The 18,180-nt window shown below is 47.6% G+C and overlaps 1 protein-coding gene across 3 annotated transcripts in view; it reads right to left on the reverse strand.

The window, feature by feature from the left end:
• Positions 1 to 12,176: 12,176 nt before the first annotated feature.
• Positions 12,177 to 18,180, reverse strand: part of PHF21B (PHD finger protein 21B) — a 170,296-nt gene continuing 164,292 nt past the window's right edge. For all 3 annotated transcript variants that reach the window (XM_075760184.1, XM_075760179.1, XM_075760170.1), the window contains 3 exons: positions 17,326 to 17,401; positions 16,262 to 16,365; positions 12,177 to 14,042 (listed from right to left, as the gene is read on the reverse strand). In XM_075760184.1, the coding sequence (XP_075616299.1) occupies positions 13,818 to 14,042; positions 16,262 to 16,365; positions 17,326 to 17,401 (405 nt within the window). In that variant the 3' untranslated portion in view covers positions 12,177 to 13,817. The remainder of the gene's footprint in view (positions 14,043 to 16,261; positions 16,366 to 17,325; positions 17,402 to 18,180) is intronic.

Consider the following 18,180-nt stretch of genomic DNA (forward strand, 5'->3'; position numbering starts at 1 on the left):
CCTAGACAGCTGGCTGGGCTTGAACAGGCATTTTTCAGGCTGAAACCTCTGTGGAGGGAGGCTTTGGTGCTACACCAAGAGTTGATCCCTCAGGGTCAATCCTGTCTCCGACAGCACCAGTCCCAGGGTGACCCTGGGGAGTCCTTGGACCTCTGGTGTCTGCTGACCACATCATGCTGCAGCCACAGAAGGAAATCAGGGCTTAAGTAGGTACATTTATTTTTAGCTGTGATGTAATCATGATGATTTGGGAGCAGTGATTTGTTTCTGTCTGGGCAGAGAAAAGCAAGTCTATGCCCTTCCTGTAGCTTTCCCCAGAGGTCCAAGTGTTTGTCCAGCCACTACAGGAGAAGCATAAAGCTCTCATGACCTCCTTCAACACATGGCTGGGCATCCCCAGCTTCTGGCACTGGACCATAGTGCTCTGTTGGTCGGGTTGTAATAAGGTTGATGCGTTCCTCCAGCTGTACTAACAGCTGGCGAATGGGTCTTGATAGTTCAAGAGTCAACTTCAGTCTTGCCTGAATCAAAAATCCTGATGTTCATCATGAGCTTAGAGCAGCAGGACTGTGGGGAGATGCCACTGCTGGGAAGCACCACCAAAGCTGGGGCGCAGTAACCCAAAACCAGGGCTTTTAGGTTAACGCTCAGTTACTCTGCACTATTTTCTTTGAAGATGCATGTCTGTGGCACTGCTAGAATTATTATTATCATACCCTGACAACACATGAGATGTTGCTTTTTCTTTTCTTTTTGTAGACTGTGTTTTATTTTTTCTAGGCTGTTAGCTGAGCTTAGAAATAAAGTCTGTCCAACCTGCCCCTGGCTGATACCCTTCAGGCTGTCACCATGTGGCCTTCTTATAGCATCACTGCAGAGAAACAGCCCAGCTGGACCGTTGCTGGTGGCCAAGGAGTCATCCCAGTGACCACCACTGCTCTGTGCAACCTCATCTTCAAAATTCAGGAGAGTGAAGCCCTGTGGTGTGTTCTCGGCTCTCCTTGCAGCTGTGGGGAGTCCCACCACTGTTCAGGCATCTCTTAGGGGCTGCAGCAGCTGCGGGGGGGTGGGTGAACAAGTGGCCCAGCTCCAGTAAGGGACAGAGGAAGACCTCCTTCTGCCCACTGGCTGGAGAAGCGTGTGGAGCCATCCAACCATCTGTCCTCAGCCCTTTCTGCTCCTGGGAAGACCCCAATTAGTTACAGACAGGCCAGTGCTAGCGTCTCTTTAACATGACCTTTGCATACTCATGCTAACGACCTTCTCAGCAAGTTGCTGCTGCGAGTGAGTGGTACCCACACAGCAACACCTCCTTACAGCTTGAGAGCCACATATGCTCAGCGCAGCCACAGCAGCTCCTGCTCCTCTGAGCACATGCTGTTTTCATGCTCCCTGATGTCACTGTTGCGTTGACTTCACCTTCACAGAGGCCACCAGCCCAGCCAACCAAGCCAGGACAGGCCTGGGGGATTTCAAAGGGAAATGTCCCAAATTCAGTGTGCCTCCCCGGGTGACCTACCTGCCCCTGCTCTGCTGCCAGCCAGCCCTTGCAATGCAAGTTCCAATAAACTAATTACTTGTGTCTTTCATTAAGTAAGCTTTTGACCAAGGTAATCAATTTGATGACCAGAGGGGTACAAGAGAAACCCAGACAAATCACTTCACATGAAAGCCGAGCAATCCCCACCTTCATCTCTGGAGAAAAAGGGACTAATGCAGGCTGGGCGCCACAGGGCTGGGTGCCCAGCCCATGGCATGGTAGGGCTGGGAGCACATTTTATTTATAAACCTCACAAACCCACTCCTGCCTAATACACAGCCCAAAAGGAAGGCTTGTACTAGAGTTTTACCATGGAAATAAATGTTTATGTTACTTGATAATACTTCATCTTAACAGTATGCAGAGGCTTGATGGCATTTGTACAGGGATTTACCTGTATTTACAAATGTACAGCACTGAATCGGTGCTGGGAAGCCTTACCCAGCTCCACAGTGCTTTTAAATTTCAGCATGTGGTTTCACCACAGCAAAACCCACCACTACTTTTACACCACAGGTCTCTGGTTTTGAAGGCAAATTTGTGGAGTGAATGCAAATCGGGAACCGCCAAGTTGAGACCCCTGGAGGCAGTGACATCTGCCTGTCTTTGATAAGAATTTCTGAGAGTGAGAGTAAAGTACTTAGAGTTAAATTAAAAGCTTTGATCTGTTTTTTGTTTCATTATTATTTCATGTCTAAGGCCTTTACATGTGCCTTTCAGTTCTTATTAGGCTGTGGGTTCAGTTGCTGCTCCGGCACTCCGCGGGCAGGGCAGGAGCTGGCAGGCGCCTGGCAGGTGACGGGCATTGCCGGGGCTCACCTCCAGCTCCGGTCTGAGCCCGCTTAAATGAAACGGGTCACAGACACACACCCAGAGCAGCATTGCCTCACAACAAGCACCCTCCGGCCACAGCACATATTGGGTACCCCCGTGCGAGGCAGCCCTGTGGCAGCCCCAAATGCCCAGGACACAGGAGAGAGGTGATGACAGAATCACAGAATAATTTTGCTTGGAAAAGACCTTTAAGATCATCAAGTCCAATCATTAACCTAACACTGCCAAGTCCACCACTAAACCATGTCCCTAAGCAACACATCTACACCTATTTTAAATACCTCCAGGGATGGTGACTCAACCACTTCCCTGGGCAGCCTGTTCCAGTGATTGACAACCCCTTCAGTGAAGAAATTTTTCCTAATACCCAATCTAAACCTCCCCTGGCACAACTTGAGGCCATTTCCTCTTGTCCTCTGGCTTGTTACTTGGGAGAAGAGACCAACCCCCCCACCTGGCTACATCCTCCTTTCAGGGAGTTGTAGAGAACAATAAGGTCTCCCCTCAGTCTCCTTTTCTCCAGGCTAAACACCCCCAGTTCCCTCAGCCACTCCTCGTAAGAATGGCTTTTTGAGTAAAAGCACAAAACCCTGGTGTAATGCTTGAGTATGGGACAGCAATGGGTGGTGTAAGGCTTCTGGTGCTCCCACCTCCTTGCCTGTAGCTGTTTCAGGAAGGGGATGGGGAGAAGCAGGTTGTGTGGTGGTTGAGCTGTTGGGGAGCAATGCATTGGCAGTTCCTCTGCAGAAGAGTCCCTTGTTGTGCTTGGGTAGCCAGGCTGGTTGTCATGATCCGCCAGTCACTTGCCAGGGCTTTTCCAAAGGCTTACGGCAGAAGCCAGCAATGTCTCTAGAACAGACAAAGGATTTGATGGAGGATGGCAGCGAAGGGAAAGGGGTGTGATAAAAGTCAGTGTGACACCTTTTGGAAGGGGAAGGTGATGCTGCTTTACCAGATCGCTCATCAGGTTTATTTTATGCACTTGTGTGTTAGGCTCCCATAGTCAGTGGCGCTCAGGCCAAGGTGGGAATCCCTTGTGTGTGGCACAGAGGAGAAGATGCCACCTGCCAGGTCCTTCCCTTGACTGGTGGTGAAGGACTAGCTTTTGGGCAAATGGGGCTTGTGCTACTTTGGGGTTGTTTTTCCAGGTGGGTTTTGTAGTTTGTAAAGGAGATTTCAAGTTTCATCCTTGTCCTGCACCAGAAGCCTTGAACAGAGAGTTTCTTCATGGTGCTTCTGCATAGCCATTGTCCATGGGACTTCCCTTCCGTGGCCAGACGAGGTTGGGCCTGGCCCAGGGGGTCAGAAGGTGTTGAGGAGGTTATGGCAGGAGGCGTGTGTTCTTGGGAGCCTGTCCAGGGGCCATGGAAGCAGAGGGGTCTGCAAGGAGAGGCTGTGGAGAAGGGGCTGGCTGGCAACCTCGGGGTCCTGTGCCCAGGGCCTGAGGCCATGTCGGTGGCCAGTGTCATCGTGCTCATTCGCATGTGGCAGCTCATTGGCTGCTTGCGGCATTTCTGTCTCTGAGCTGCAAACAGGAAGAGCTGGAAACCATTGTGCAGTTGGAAAGCTATGATACAGTTGCCATCGTAGAAACATGGTGGGATGACTCACACAGCTGTGCTGCTGCAGTGGATGGCTATAAACTCTTCAGAAGGGACAGGCAAGGAAGGAGAGGTGGTGGGGTGGCCCTGTATGTTAGGGAGTGTTTTGGTTGCTTAGAGCTTAATGATGATGACACGTGTTGAGTTTTTATGGTAAGAACCAGGGGGAAAGCCAACAAGGCAGATATCATGGTGAGAGTCCATTATAGACCACCCAACCAGGATGAAGAGGCTGACAAAATATTCTATAAGCAGCTGGGAGAAATCTCACAATCGCTAGGTCTTGTTCTCTGGGCGGGGGGGGGGGGGGCACGAGGACACTTCAACCTACCAGACGTCTGCTGGAAATACAATACAGCGGACAGCAAACAGTCTAGGAGGTTCCTGGAGTGTGTGGAAGAGAACTTCCTGACACCACTGGTGAGTGAGCCAACTAGGGAGGGCTGGACCTGTTGTTTGTGAATAGAGAGGGACATGTGGGTGATATGATGGTTGGGGGTCATTTGGGCATAGTGATCATGAAATGATAGAGTTTCTGATTCTTGGAGAAGGCGGGGGGGAGGTGTGGAATGTGGTGGTGTGCGCAGAGACTTTGGCCTGTTTAGGAGACTTGTTGACAGAGTCCCTTGGGAGGCAGTTCTGAAGGGAAAGGAGTCCAGGAAAGCTGAACACGCTTTAAGAAGGAAATGTTAAAGGCGCAGGACCAGGCCGTCCCCATGTGCCAAAAGATGGGCTGGTGGGGAAGAAGACAGGCCTGGCTTAACAGGGAGCTTTGGCTGGACCTCAGGAAAAAAAGGAGAGTTTATGACCTTTGGAAGAAGAGGCAGGCAACTCAGGAGGACTACAAGGATGTTATGAGGTTATGCTGGGAGAAAATTAGAAGGGCCAAATCCCAGCTAGAACTTAACCTGGCTACTGCAGTTAAAGACAATAAAAAATATTTTTATAAATACATTAGCAACAAAAGGAGGGCTAAGGAAAATCTCCATCCTTTACTGGATGTGGGAGGAAACATAGTGACAAAGGATGAGGAAAAGGATGAGGTACTTAATGCCGTCTTTGCCTCAGTCTTTAACAGTAAGACCAGTTGTTCTCTCGGTACCCAGCACCCTGAGCTGGAAGACAGGGACAGGGAGCAGAATGAAGGCCCCATAATCCAAGGGGAAATGGTCAGCAACCTGCAACACCACTTAGACACACACAGGTCTATGGAGCCGGATGGGATCCACCCCAGGGTACTGAGGGAGCTGGCAGAAATGCTCACCGAGCCACTTTCCATCATTTATCAGCAGCCCTGGCTAACCGGGGAGGTTAGCAAATGTGACACCCATCTACAAGAAGGGCCAGAAGGAGGATCTGGGGAACCACAGGCCTGTCAGTCTGACCTCAGTGTGGAGAAGGTTATGAAGCAAATCATCTTGAGCGCCATCACACAGCACATACAGGACAACGAGGCGATCACACACAGTCAGCATGGCTTTATGATAGGCTGGTCCTGCTTGACTAACCTGATTTCCTTCTGTGACAGGGTGACCTGCTTTTAGTGGACAAGGGAAAAGTTGTGAATGTTGTCTACCTGGACTTCAATAATGCCTTTGACACTGTTTCCCACAGCATTGTCCTGGAGAAACTGGCTGCTCATGGCTTGGGCAGGTGTACTCTTTGCTGGATAAAAAACTGGCTGGATGGCTGGACCCAAAGAGTTGTGGTGAATGGAGTTAAATCCAGTTGGTGGCCAGTCACAAGTGGTGTTCCCCGGGGCTCAGTACTGGGGCCAGTTCTCTTTAGTATCTTTATCAATGATCTGGCCGAGGGGATTGAGGGCACCCTCAGTAAGTTTGCAGATGACACCGAGTTGGGCAGGAATGTTGATCTGCTTGAGGGTAGGAAGGCTCTACAGAAGGATCTGGACAGGTACTGGTGAGGCCGCACCTCGAGTACTGTGTTCAGTTTTGGGGCCCTCACTACAAGAAAGACATTGAAGTGCTGGAGCTTGTCCAAAGAAGGGCAATGAGGCTGATGAGGGGGGTCTAGAGCAAAAGTCCTCTAGTCTTATGAGGAGTGGCTGAGGGGCTGTTCAGCCTGGAAAAAAGGAGGCTGAGGGGAGACCTTATTGCTCTCTACAACTACCTGAAAAGAGGTTGTAGCCAGGTGGGGGTTGGTCTCTTCTCTCAAGTAACAAGCGATAGGACAAGAGGAAATGGCCTCAAGTTGTGCCAGGGGAGGTTTAGATTGGGTATTAGGAAAAATTTCTTCACTGAAAGGGTTGTCAAGCACTGGAACAGGCTGCCCAGGGAAGTGGTTGAGTCACCATCCCTGGAGGTATTTAAAATAGGTGTAGATGTGTTGCTTAGGGACATGGTTTAGTGGTGGACTTGGGAGTGCTAGGTTAATGATTGGACTTGATGATCTTAAAGGTCTTTTCCAACCAAAACAATTCGATGATTTCCCAGGAGCCTTTGCTCCCTGGCATCTCATCAGTAGGGCTGGTATGTCACAGGGGCCTGGGCTGTGATGCTGGGAACTGCTGGCTGTTGCCCGCACTCCTGGAGTAACCATGGAGGTGGGGGGAGGCAAGAGAGGTGGCTCTCCAATTCCTCCACTGTGGGAGCTGGACGAGCAATTCCACACCTTCCACCTGTCCTGTGACATCACCAGCATGGCCTCTGTGTCTCCAGGTGGCCTTAGTAGCCTTGCTGCATAGGGAAGGGCAGAGGAACAGCCACCTCAAGCAAGTCTGGTTCTAGCTCCCCACCAGGGACTGGTGGGAGGAGCATGAGTGGGAGACAAGAGAGGCTGCTGCCGCCGAGATTTTGCCTCCAGCAGGTCCGTTGACTGGTTCTCTGTGTGTCTTGGTGGAGCGTGGGCAGATTGGCAAGGATTGCCAGCCACCATTCCAGCAGAATTGGTGGAGGAGACTTCTTGCTCATCTGCGTGGATGGAACAAGCCCTGTAGAGCAAAGGCAGATGTCCTGGCAAAGGCAGATTCCCCCCGGAGCAGACAGACTCCCCAGAGCAGACAGATTCCCCGGAGCAGGCAGATCCACCGTCGACGGAAACGCTGTTTTCACAGCCTGTTAATTCTTACTTTGTTTTGACTGATGTTTGCAATTAAACCACAGCCCTGGGTTTCAGTAATGTAGAGCACATTGGCAGCGGGACAAAGAGGTGATGTGGATGATGGAGAGAGAGGGTTTGGGGATTTTTTTAAAGATCTCTTAACTCCTCAGGTACCTTAGAGGTTGCCTGTGCTTGGCTACTGAGGGAGGAAGGCTTGCCACTGGTGCTGCCCAGCACCTGCCGCTCACGGGCTTGGAGCTTTGCTCACCTGTGTGCAGGGACACAAGGTCCTTTCCTGGGGCAGCACACATCTCGTTCTCCCTTGTGCTGCTGCAGCAAACGTCCCCACTTCAGAAAATGAGGAGTGTGTCTAGAGGGGAGGGAAATGTAATTTTTAAAGAGATATTGGGCTCACTCATTAAATTATTGTTTTACGCCTCCTCAAATGGAAAATAACGAACCTAGCATCACTCTGATTTTCAGGGCAATGCCTTAGCCATGATTCTTGCTCGGCACCCTGGGCTCTCCTTACATTTCCCTTTGGCTTCCTGAGAGGGAGGTAAGCGTGCGGGAGTTCAAGAGTGCAATGAGTAAGCCAGACCACCCGCTCGCTGGGCCGGCCCACCTCCCCGGCAGGCGATGGAGAGTCGCAATCACGGGAGCACTTCTGCTCTGCAGTCTAGCCACAACCGTAGCGGGGGGCAGGAGTACACATGATCAACGCAATAGTGCCGTTCCCACGTGGAACGGACAAAGCACAAGCACCGAGATGTTTGTGGTGAAGTTTACATCTCAAAACTGGAAGATTGCTTTGTCAACAACAACTGGACTGCTGGTCCGCTATGTTTCCAGCATGAATACTTGAGGGGAAAGACTATTTATTGCTGTAGCTCAAGCTCAAAGATGAAATGCAAAAGTGAATTTAAATTTCTGTGGTAACTGCTTAATGAGCGAGGCTGATAATCAAAGGTTGGGGTGTAGCATTTCTGCTGCATTTGAACAGCACAGAAGTCATCTGCAATCCACCACTACAAATGCAAACAACTTCAAAGAGCAATGGCATCTTTTTTTTTTTCCTTCTCCCTGCTAGAATCTCTATATGTCTGTGTATGCTTTGTAGTATTTTTTCTATCATGACAATTTAATTTTTTGTTTGCTTTTTTAAGGGAGGAAAAAACCCCCAACCCTTTTGCTTTAATGATATTCACCATGGTGAACTTAAAAGTGGCTTACAGAAGAGGAGTCTGGCGTTTTCTGTTTGCACCAGTCAGTCGCTAGTGATTGATCTCAGAAGCCAGGCTTCATTTTCTAAGCAAAATAAGCTGCAGTTCGCAAAACCTGATTAAAGTAAGTGGAGTTTTATCTGATGTGGCTGTTGCCACTCATTTCAGTGTAATGTCTCTCTTTTCAACTACAGAGGACCTGCAGAACACAGACAAAAAGTATGCGTCAGTTTATAATGCACTCTTCTAGAAGTTTAAGTGTTCCTAATAGGCCATCAAACTGCCAGGAAACCAGCATGCGATGGTACGTTGGCATGTAGAATAACCTCCTAATATAGCTGGGGTAGAGTTTGTGCCGTCATCCTTACATAGAGGTCTACCACCAGAGAAGCTGCTAGCTGGACTAATGCTACCGTTAAATCCATTGGGCAAAAAATGCTGCCAGTGATCATGAACTAAATATAAAAAAAAATAAAATTGAGGAGTCTTGACTTTGCGTCCTGATTTTTGAGCCTTTATTGCACAGTGGATTCATTGTGGCTTCTCCCTCTAAGAGTATAAAGCCCGAAAACATCTGAGATCCCGGCACAAACAAGCTATGCCAGCGTTCCTCTTTCTGCTCGCTGGGAAGGGCTGGCATCGCTCTGTGTTATTTCCCAGCAGACAGAAGAATTCCTTTTCCTCTCCTTTCTGAGGAAGGAGAGACAGTAAGAGAAGGAAGAGTAGGCGAAATTACATTTGAAGAGGTGCAAATACAAAACTGACAGGCTTGGAGACAACACGTTTCATTCGAATGGCTATTTGCAGAGCAGCTCCTCTGCGAGATAACTAATGGCATGTGAAAAGGTCCTACACATAGAAAACAGTCTGTCATGTTAAAATAAAGAGCTCTGAAGCTGTGAAGTCTGGCATAGCTGTAAAAAATAACTTTCGCTTGGGAGGGGAGGCTGGGAACCCCACAGCTCCCGATTCTTTTCAAAGACAATGCCCGGTGCCGCAGCAAGGAGCACAGAGGCTACCGTAGCTCCTACAAATCTCCACCAAAACCTTGATTTAAATTACTATTGAAGATTAAAGGCTAGCATAAGCCTACACTCCCTTGCAACTGCATTAATTATTAAGGCAACACGCAGAGCTCTGTAATTGGCTCCTGTCTGTTAGCACAGCACTGAGTTTACAGGTTAGGGTGGTGGCAGAAGGATGACGATGATGATTACATATGATTTTGTGGTGGGTTGACCCTGGCTGGGGCCAGGTGCCCACCAGAGCTGCTCTATCACTCCCCTCCTTCATTAGACAGGGGAGAAAAGGTATAACGAAAAGCTTGTGGGTTGAGATAAGGACAGGGAGAGATCACTCACTAATTATCATCACGAGCAAAACAGACCGAACTTAGAGAGGGAATTCATCTAATTTATTACTAAGCAAAACAGAGTAGAGGAATGAGAAATAAAATCAAATCTTAAAACACCTCCCCCCACCCCTCCCATCTTCCCGGGCTCAACTTCACTCCCGGCTTCAACCTCCGCCCCCCTCAGCGGCACAGGGGGACGGGGAGTGGGGGTTACGGTCAGTTCATCACATGTTGTCTCTGCCGCTTCTTCATCCTCAGGGGGAGGACTCCTCTCATCGTTCCCCTGCTCCAGCGTGGGGTCCCTCTCATGGGAGACAGTCCTTCACGACCTTCTCCAATGTGAGTCTCTCCCATGGGCTACAGTCCTTCATGAACTGCTCCGGCGTGGGTCTCTTTCATGGGGTGCAGTCCTTCAGGAGCAAACTGCTCCAGAGTGGGTCCCCCACGGGGTCACAAGTCCTGTCAGCAAACCTGCTCTGGCATGGGCTCCTCTCTGCACGGATCCACAGGTCCTGCCAGGAGCTTGCTCCAGCGCGGGCTTCCCACGGGGTCACAGCCTCCTTCAGGTGTCTCCACCTGCTCCGGCGTGGGGTCCTCCACGGGCTGCAGGTGGAATCTCTACACCCCCTCATCCTCCCTCCATGGGCTGCAGGGGGACAGCCTGCCTCACCATGGCCTTCACCACGGGCTGCAGGGGGATCTCTGCTCCGGCGCTCCGGTGCCTGGAGCACCTCCTCCCCCTGCTTCTGCGCTGACCTTGGTGTCTGCAGAGTTTCTTACGTCTTCTCACTCCTCTCTCTGGCTGCAAAAGCGCTGGTTTTTTTTCCTTCTTAAATATGTTATCACAGAGGCGCTGATTGGCTTGGCCTTGGCCAGGGGTGGGTCTGTCTTGGAGCTGGCTGGCATTGGCTTCATCAGACACAGGGGAAGCTTCTAGCACCTTCTCACAGAAGCCACCCCTGTAGTTCCCCCCACCCGGCTGCTACCAAAACCTTGCCACCCAAACCCCACACAGATTTCTGGGTTGGCTCGTTGGGGAAAGAGTTGTCTTCTAAAATTAGAAGCAGTGGTAGGAAAAATCAGGGTGCCCTTCCCATAGCAGCGGCCAGGATAGAGGAGGGGGCAGCCTAACTGCAGGGGAAGCAAGGACACAGTGCTGAGCTCCTCCTGCTAACTGCAGCCCGAAATTAAATGGTGACGCTGCCAGGAAGTGAAGACAAGGCAACCTCTTCTCCCCAAAAGTACCCTTTCCCCCTACCCCTGGAAAAATAAGCATAATGCATAGCATTAGGCACTGTGGTAAGTTCTATGCAGCTGCAACGTTGTCTTGCTCTCATTTGATTTTATTGGGAAGTTCTGTCCTTTCCACTGGGTGGAAACCAGAAAACTCCTGCGAGGGACCTAGCTCTCATTCTTTACTACATTTATAAAGTGATTTAGAAATAACTTTACAAAATGGGCGCACCACACGCTTGAAGAGCACCTGAAGTTACGGGCCTGAAATGAAAGCCCATGGGTCTGCCAGCAGATCTGCTGCAGCCAACGGCATGTCCTCGGTCTGCAGCAAGGCTCTCTCCAGTAACGCACCATAAGCAAAGACCACACTGCCCACAACGTGCACGAAGGCTGTAAGGAGCGACCGCAGAAAGCTTGGCTGATGTACGTCAATGTGTTACTTTTTTCTGTCTCGGACCCCTAGGCTTGCTCCCAAGCTGACCCAATTCATCTCACTTTGGGCCAAGCCCATTGCAGCGTTTAAATCCTGGTGAAAACTTTAAAAACACAACCCATGAGAGATGCAAGAGGAAAAGGGAGAGATCTGAGGTACCGCCAACATCTGTGCGTACCGATCCAGGGAAGTGTGGGATGGGAAACTAATCCAAGAGGTGGGAAACCAAGAAAGGGAATGGACAAGATGCCCCTGCTTGGGAGACACGATGGCCCCAAGCAAGAGGCCATCTTCCTGGAAGAAGGAAAGCAGAAAGTATTGTAGTCATTCTGGCATTGTTTAAATCTGAAAATTGCGTCCCGTCGGCAGTAGATATCATGACGATGACACCACCATTAAATTGTCAATCAAGTTTAATGCATCATAAAGAAGTAAAACTACATTGGCATATTTAAGACAAACACTTTTTTTTTCTATGCACACTATCCACTGGACAGTCCCCTTTTCAAAATAACTACTTTTAACAGTCCAAGACACTTCTTCAGAAATTCTTCACATATTCAACCTTCAACGCTTTTCCTTTTTTTTTTTTTTTTGTCTGAGAAGGAAAAAATCATTAAACCTGAAAACATTTACATTGCAAGCCACGTTAGAATGCATAATTGGCATACAATAACCAATGTATAACAATTGTGTTTTACTTAGTTCACTTTGTTCATCAATAAAAGAATATAAAAATCTTGCTCAACCGAGTGTTGTGTATTAAAATAGATTTGTATAGTACTGCACAGTTTCTCCCGGAGTTGTGAAAATGGTTGAAGGGACCATGTGCTGCCTAGTGATGGGCGACGGAAAAAGCCAGTCCCTCGTGTGTGGGTTTTTTTTTTAATTTAAAAAGAAAAAAAAAAAAAAAAGCTATTCGGCACCATGTGATATGCTGATGTGAGAGACTAGCCTTGTGTCGTGCTCTGGTGGCTTCTTGCTTTCCTTAAGTACCTGTTGTGCTATTTGACGGAGAACTCATAAACGACAGAGACGATGGCATCTGGTGTGTGGGTGTGTGCGCGCGCGTGCGTGTGTGTGTGTGCAACGTTGAGAAAAACCGGGGTGCCCATCACTACCTTCCCGGGCAGGCCGCAGGGTGACGGGGGGCTCTGTGGCCTACGGGGGGGGGGCCAGGCGGACCCTTGCAGTATCAGGAAGACTAGCTAGTGAAACAAGCAGGCGCACTGGGATTTTTCTCAGGCTAATGCTAAACGCTTCCCAAATGTGCTAAAATCCAACAAAAGCTTAAAAAGGAATCAAGTTTAAAAAAAAAAAAAAACAACCAAAACCACCCCAACAAACACTTAAAATTTTCCATGGCCTGTCCCTCCCCCAAAACTCTTGATATTATCCAGTATGAGAAACAACCCCTTGAGGCAGTTTTTTTTTTTTTCCTGTACCATTTCAGCAGATATTTCTGCAAGCAAAAAAGAAAGAGAATAATAAAAAAAATCTCGTTACATATTTTTAACAATAAAAATGCAGTACAAAAATGTAAAGTTATCTTTTTGGCATATTATCTGTACTGGCAAGAAACAAAAAACAGAATATTTATTTGCTTTTTTTCTTTAAAAAAAAAATTCCAAAATTAACAAAACAGAAAACCCCCAAAATAATCTCTTTAAAAAACAAACCCGACCTGCCAAAGATATCCACTATTATGGTTGATGCTAAATCTTGCACAAAAACTCCATGAGAAAAATACACCGATAGCAAAATAAGTAAAAAGGACCTGCAAAAAAGTAAGGAGTTTTACAGTCATACTTTTTTAAATACTTCGGAACGCATATACAGAAGCATCAGCATGAAAATACTTCAATATTTTACTAGAAACGCTAACTTCATACAGTTTCTTTATTTAAATATCTGCAATTCTCAACTCTAATAATACTGAAAAAAACCGATCTTTTGTTTCGAAGGCTCTGTGAGTGTCCATGACGCCGTTCTGGTCAAAACGGCCCCATCTCCAGGTCACCTGGATCAACGGGGCCAACTTTGTTCCTCTGATAAGAATCCATGTCGAGTCCTAAGTAGTTCAGTTTCTGGTTATCATCTCACCGATTTCCCTCCCACACACAGCTTTCAGCCCAACTACTTCTCTACTAGCTCACTAACTCTTTGCATTGAAAATTTTCCCCCTTACAGCAGAACTGGAAACCTGTCTGCTCCCCACAAAAGGATATCCCACATCCTATCGGCCATACTTTTCCTGGTCATCCTCAGTCATAAATACATTAAGGCCAACATAACAAAAAAAATCTCATAAGCACTGAAGGTCTCGGCAAATACAAAACCGCAGCACAACCCGCTCCGTGGGAACCTGCTGCCACAGTGACCTACAAACTGGACTGATTGGTTTGCAAGTTTCTACGCGTATCAAAACTGAGATTGTTCCTTCTCTCCTTTGTTTCAGTTTAATCTCTCCTCTGCGCATGTGTATAAAGTTCTTTTTTTCCCCCCCCTTTCCTTCGCTCTCCCGCAGCCGGCTCTGTCAGTTGTTACCCTGTGATTGCTGCAAGGCTTTGTGCATGGCAGCGGAGGCAGAGGAGGGTTTGATCCAGGGGACAGTTAGCAGGGAGGAGGTGGTGGTGGTCGTCATGGTAACCTGAATCATCTGCTCATTTTGTATCAGTCTAATGAGGGTTTTGAGACGTTCCAGTGATGACTGAGTCCCTTTCTGCTGGGCCAACAGGCTGGTTTTTAGCTCTAAGCATTTCTGTCAAATAGAGAGGAGAGAGAAGGAAAGACTGAGCATACATTCAAATTGGTGTCAAACATCTCTCCAAACATCCTTTTGTGTCTTGAGTGCACGTCCTGCTCAAATGAAGTATATTCTCCTTTGGGGATAGCAAAACCACAGCTTAACGAACGGAGTAATCACCAGCGCCGCATACGCTGCAGCAGCTGTCTAAGGTAACAATATTCATCCCAGTCCAAATGCATTCGGAGGACATTTCCGACCTCATCCCACAGACAGCCTGGCAGAAATGCCTTCTGCACTCCAAAGGGATGGCTGGCACGGGATTGGAATAGCTGTATTACTGGAAAGTACCGAAGCCACCAGTGAGGTGTCGAAATCTTACCAAATGGCACTGAGAAACGCTTGAGGGATAAACCTCACCGTGATGCATTTTGTACGTGCCACGCGTTTTAGGGAAGTCAGTACTGTGAAGATGAGTCGATCTCTCTAAACATGATGTCAATATTTTTCTGGCAGAAAACTTGATCTAAGACTCTACTGTCATACACCACTGCCATCACAAGAAAGCCTTTTTCCTACGGGGTGGCCAAACGGCACCCCACAATCACTTGAAACATTTCATACAAACCTACATGAAAATGAGCTTGAGAGCAGGAGCCAAACGAAGGCATCCCAAATCTCCCTCATCTCCAAGAAGAGATAAGGAAGAATCGGGAATTCTCATTTCCCTCCTGTTTTCTTTCACCCAGTGGGCTCAGGGGTCTGGCAAAACTGGTTACTTGTCTGCAGAGATTGCTCCTCTTTGGCTATGGTCTAGACTGCCCGGGATAGGGGGGTGGTCTCCAGTCCTGGGGAAGGGGCAAATGCTCACTTGAAAGTCAATTTGTTTGAAAACCTGGTCAGGGGTGGGTTTAGACCGGTGACATCTCAGGTGAAGGATAAATCACATTCTGTTTTTCCAAATAATACCATTCCACCTGTGGTGTGTATGAAGGTTTTCTCTTTAATGTAAATCCCTGGTAAGGCAAATGTCAGAAATTAAATTGCTCTGTGCTGGCACAACTTTAATTGCTTTTCTCCTTTCAAGTGGATATATCTCCAATAAATATAATCATCAGCTGATATTACCATTTAAATAAGACAGTGTGGCCCACTGAAAGAATCTGATTCTGCTTAGGTGGATATCTTAGTGATTTTGCCAGCCCTGATACACACCTGATAGCTGACTGCATCCCCAAATGCTTTTCTTTTCCCGAACACCTCATCCCACTGTCCCACCTACTAAAGATACTCTGTACCCCAGAGTCACTTCTTCATACATATGTGTGTTTCCATTAGTGCTGATGGTGGCTATACACACTTACAGAGAATATTCCCCACTGTGATGTCTTTTAATAAGTCATTGCTTTCCTTCCACTCTATTTTAAATGTGATAAATATTTTAACATGCCTCCTCTGGGTAACTGTAGTGGTAAAACAACTAGTGACCAGTTACTCCTGCAGCTGCCACTTTGATTTTTCCAGGGTAAGGAAGTTTCAAATATTTATCGAGACTGCCATGCTAGCTACCCCTTAAGAGTGGGCCTGAGGTGAGGTAGCCCCAAATAAGTTCTTTCACCCATGAAGGATAGGAATTGTGGCATTGAACTCAGCCCGCTCATCACTGCCTGAGACTGGTCCTCATAGCACAGTATGTGTGGGAGACATCTCTAAGCCAACAGTTAGCTTTGAAACGAGTTCATGGAGAAAAGGATTGTGAATGCATTTCCAGTCATGAGGACGTTACAACATTCAGCCTCTAAGACAATTAACGATGGTTATTTCTGCCTAATCTCAGGAGTTTTGAGCTAATGAACAAGCAGGTGCCACTGGAGGACACGCTTGTGGCTGAACTTTTCCCCTGGAGAATGGAAGTGTCTTAAAGTCCCTGGCCAGATGAGAGCTGTGTATGGTGCTACATGGAAGGCAGGCACAGCGATGCTGTGGGAGGAGGGGTTGCGTGCAACAGGAATTCAGTCACTGGTGATTTCTCCTCCTCAGCCTGCCAAAGCGGCTTGCTTTTCTGCATAAAGAAAATCCATGTGTTTTTCCTCGGAGAGAAACACACGCACACTTGAACATCTGTAGCCGGGGAGCATAAATCATTTTCTAGCCACAAAATACCAGGTTTTCAAGCATAAATTCTTTATAAGCATCTCCGCAGGAGACTCTGTGTCCCCAGTCAGGTGTCCTACCTTCACTGCATTGTTGAGAAGTCGATCTTTTTCTTCTAACTGTCTATGCTCACTCTTCAGCTCGCTGCTTCTCTTTAATAACTTTCGCTTCTCTTCTTCTTTGACTACGGAACAATAAGATTAAGGATGCAGAAGTTAAGAAAAGGACATACGGCAAAACTGTGCGCTTGATAACCAAAAGCAGAAGCATGTATGTTGAATGGTGAGTTTCAGGTCTCATTAGCCTTTTGTCGGCAGGTACAGCCAAATAAATCTGGAGTTTCTGCTTGCATGCATGTGTCTACGTCAATGGCTAGAACGCAGGACAACCCAAAACCTATACTGCACCTTTGAGATGCATTAAAATTAATCCTTGGACCACGTGTGGTCCTGGAGGACTCCAAGAAAGAGGTGAATAGTATTTAAGAACAGGTCAGCCACCCGAAATGGCAATAGTTCGGTGACCCTGGCTGAAAAGCACCATCATAACAGTACCAGACCCCTGCAAAGCTCCTTACAAATACAATCTAATGCCTGAAACAGCCCATTGTAAGAGTGCAACAGAGAACTAAAAAAGAGTAACGGTCAATGCACAGCTATCATACGACATCTGATACTATTAACTCCGATATCACATAATACCGAAACAATTAAGAGCTGATATTACTGTAGTATCTGAGACACTAGTCTGGCATCATGCTACATACCCAATTACATGGCTCTGCCTACTCTGACTGTGTCTCTCTGCCTCCCAGCCTGATACAATTCTGCCTCAAAATCCTGTTTTCAGTCCTGTTCTCAGGAAGGCACCACTTTGATGATAGCCTCCTCCACAGAGTGAAGTTCCTGAGGGATCAATCTCAGCTTCCTCAAAGAGAGAAGACAGCAAAGGAGCAGACCGAGGGGAAGGGGAGAGCAAGACACCTGCTTTTCCCAGCCACAGGCCCTTACAGCCCTTTGCTTAACAGTGTCGTGATACCCGGTAGCATTACAACGCCACTTTAATATCAGTGCCACGAAGGACTCAAATGGCGTCACCCGTCACGAGCAAAGAACCCCTTGTCATTAGCTGTGTTAATCCCTACCTGTTTTATGAGTAACATAGGAGTGAACAATAGCCAGAGTTCCAGTCCATGGCACATTGTCATCTTTCTTTAACACCTATAAGCCCAGGAAACAATAAAAAGTTAGGACTCCACAAAGACAGGCATTAATGTTTTTTTTCCTCCAGCTTCACAGTTCTGCGGGACCAGATCTAGGGGCCTTGTCTCAGAATTTGCAAGCTGAAAAGTAACGAGACAATAATTTGAGTAGCAATCTCCCTTGGGGCTTACTCCTTTACACATGACTATAAACAGCACTGCCAAACAGCGCTAAAAGGGGGTTACAAATCCTCTGTTTCTTGTTGCCGTGGCTGGAAGACATTTTTCGGTCCCTGACAAGCAGACCTCCGCACTGTCAGGAGAGCTGTCTTCTCTGCGTGGGAGAAGTTGCCGGTCCCTATGAAAATACGACTGCGCAGATCTAATCCTGGGCTGCTCTGCTCTCTGCAACTGCATGCTAAAATTTCCCTTTGACATTTTCAAAGGAACATAACAGTGATTTCCATGCTAAATATAAAGAATTCTAAGGCACAAAACCTAAGCCTCCACTCTACAATTTAGTGGCACTGTACTGTTTTAGTAATTGTTTTCCTGTTCATGCAATCAGCATTATTCACAGCAACTAGACAAATCAGCATTTCTGACATGGCTATGATCAATAGCTACGTGTAATAAGCATGATTTAAGGAAAAGAAAGTGTTTTCCTGACAGCTTTCAGATCCACTGGTGAACAGTGTCTCCTCCTGACACGGTCTCCCTCGTCCATAAGATTTACGCTACTTGTCTGGCAATGCTACATCCTGGTGGCTTTATTGTAAAGAAGGGAAACAAAGGAAA

This window comes from Balearica regulorum, chromosome 1 (genome assembly GCF_011004875.1).
Source record: "Balearica regulorum gibbericeps isolate bBalReg1 chromosome 1, bBalReg1.pri, whole genome shotgun sequence".
NCBI lineage: Eukaryota > Metazoa > Chordata > Aves > Gruiformes > Gruidae > Balearica > Balearica regulorum.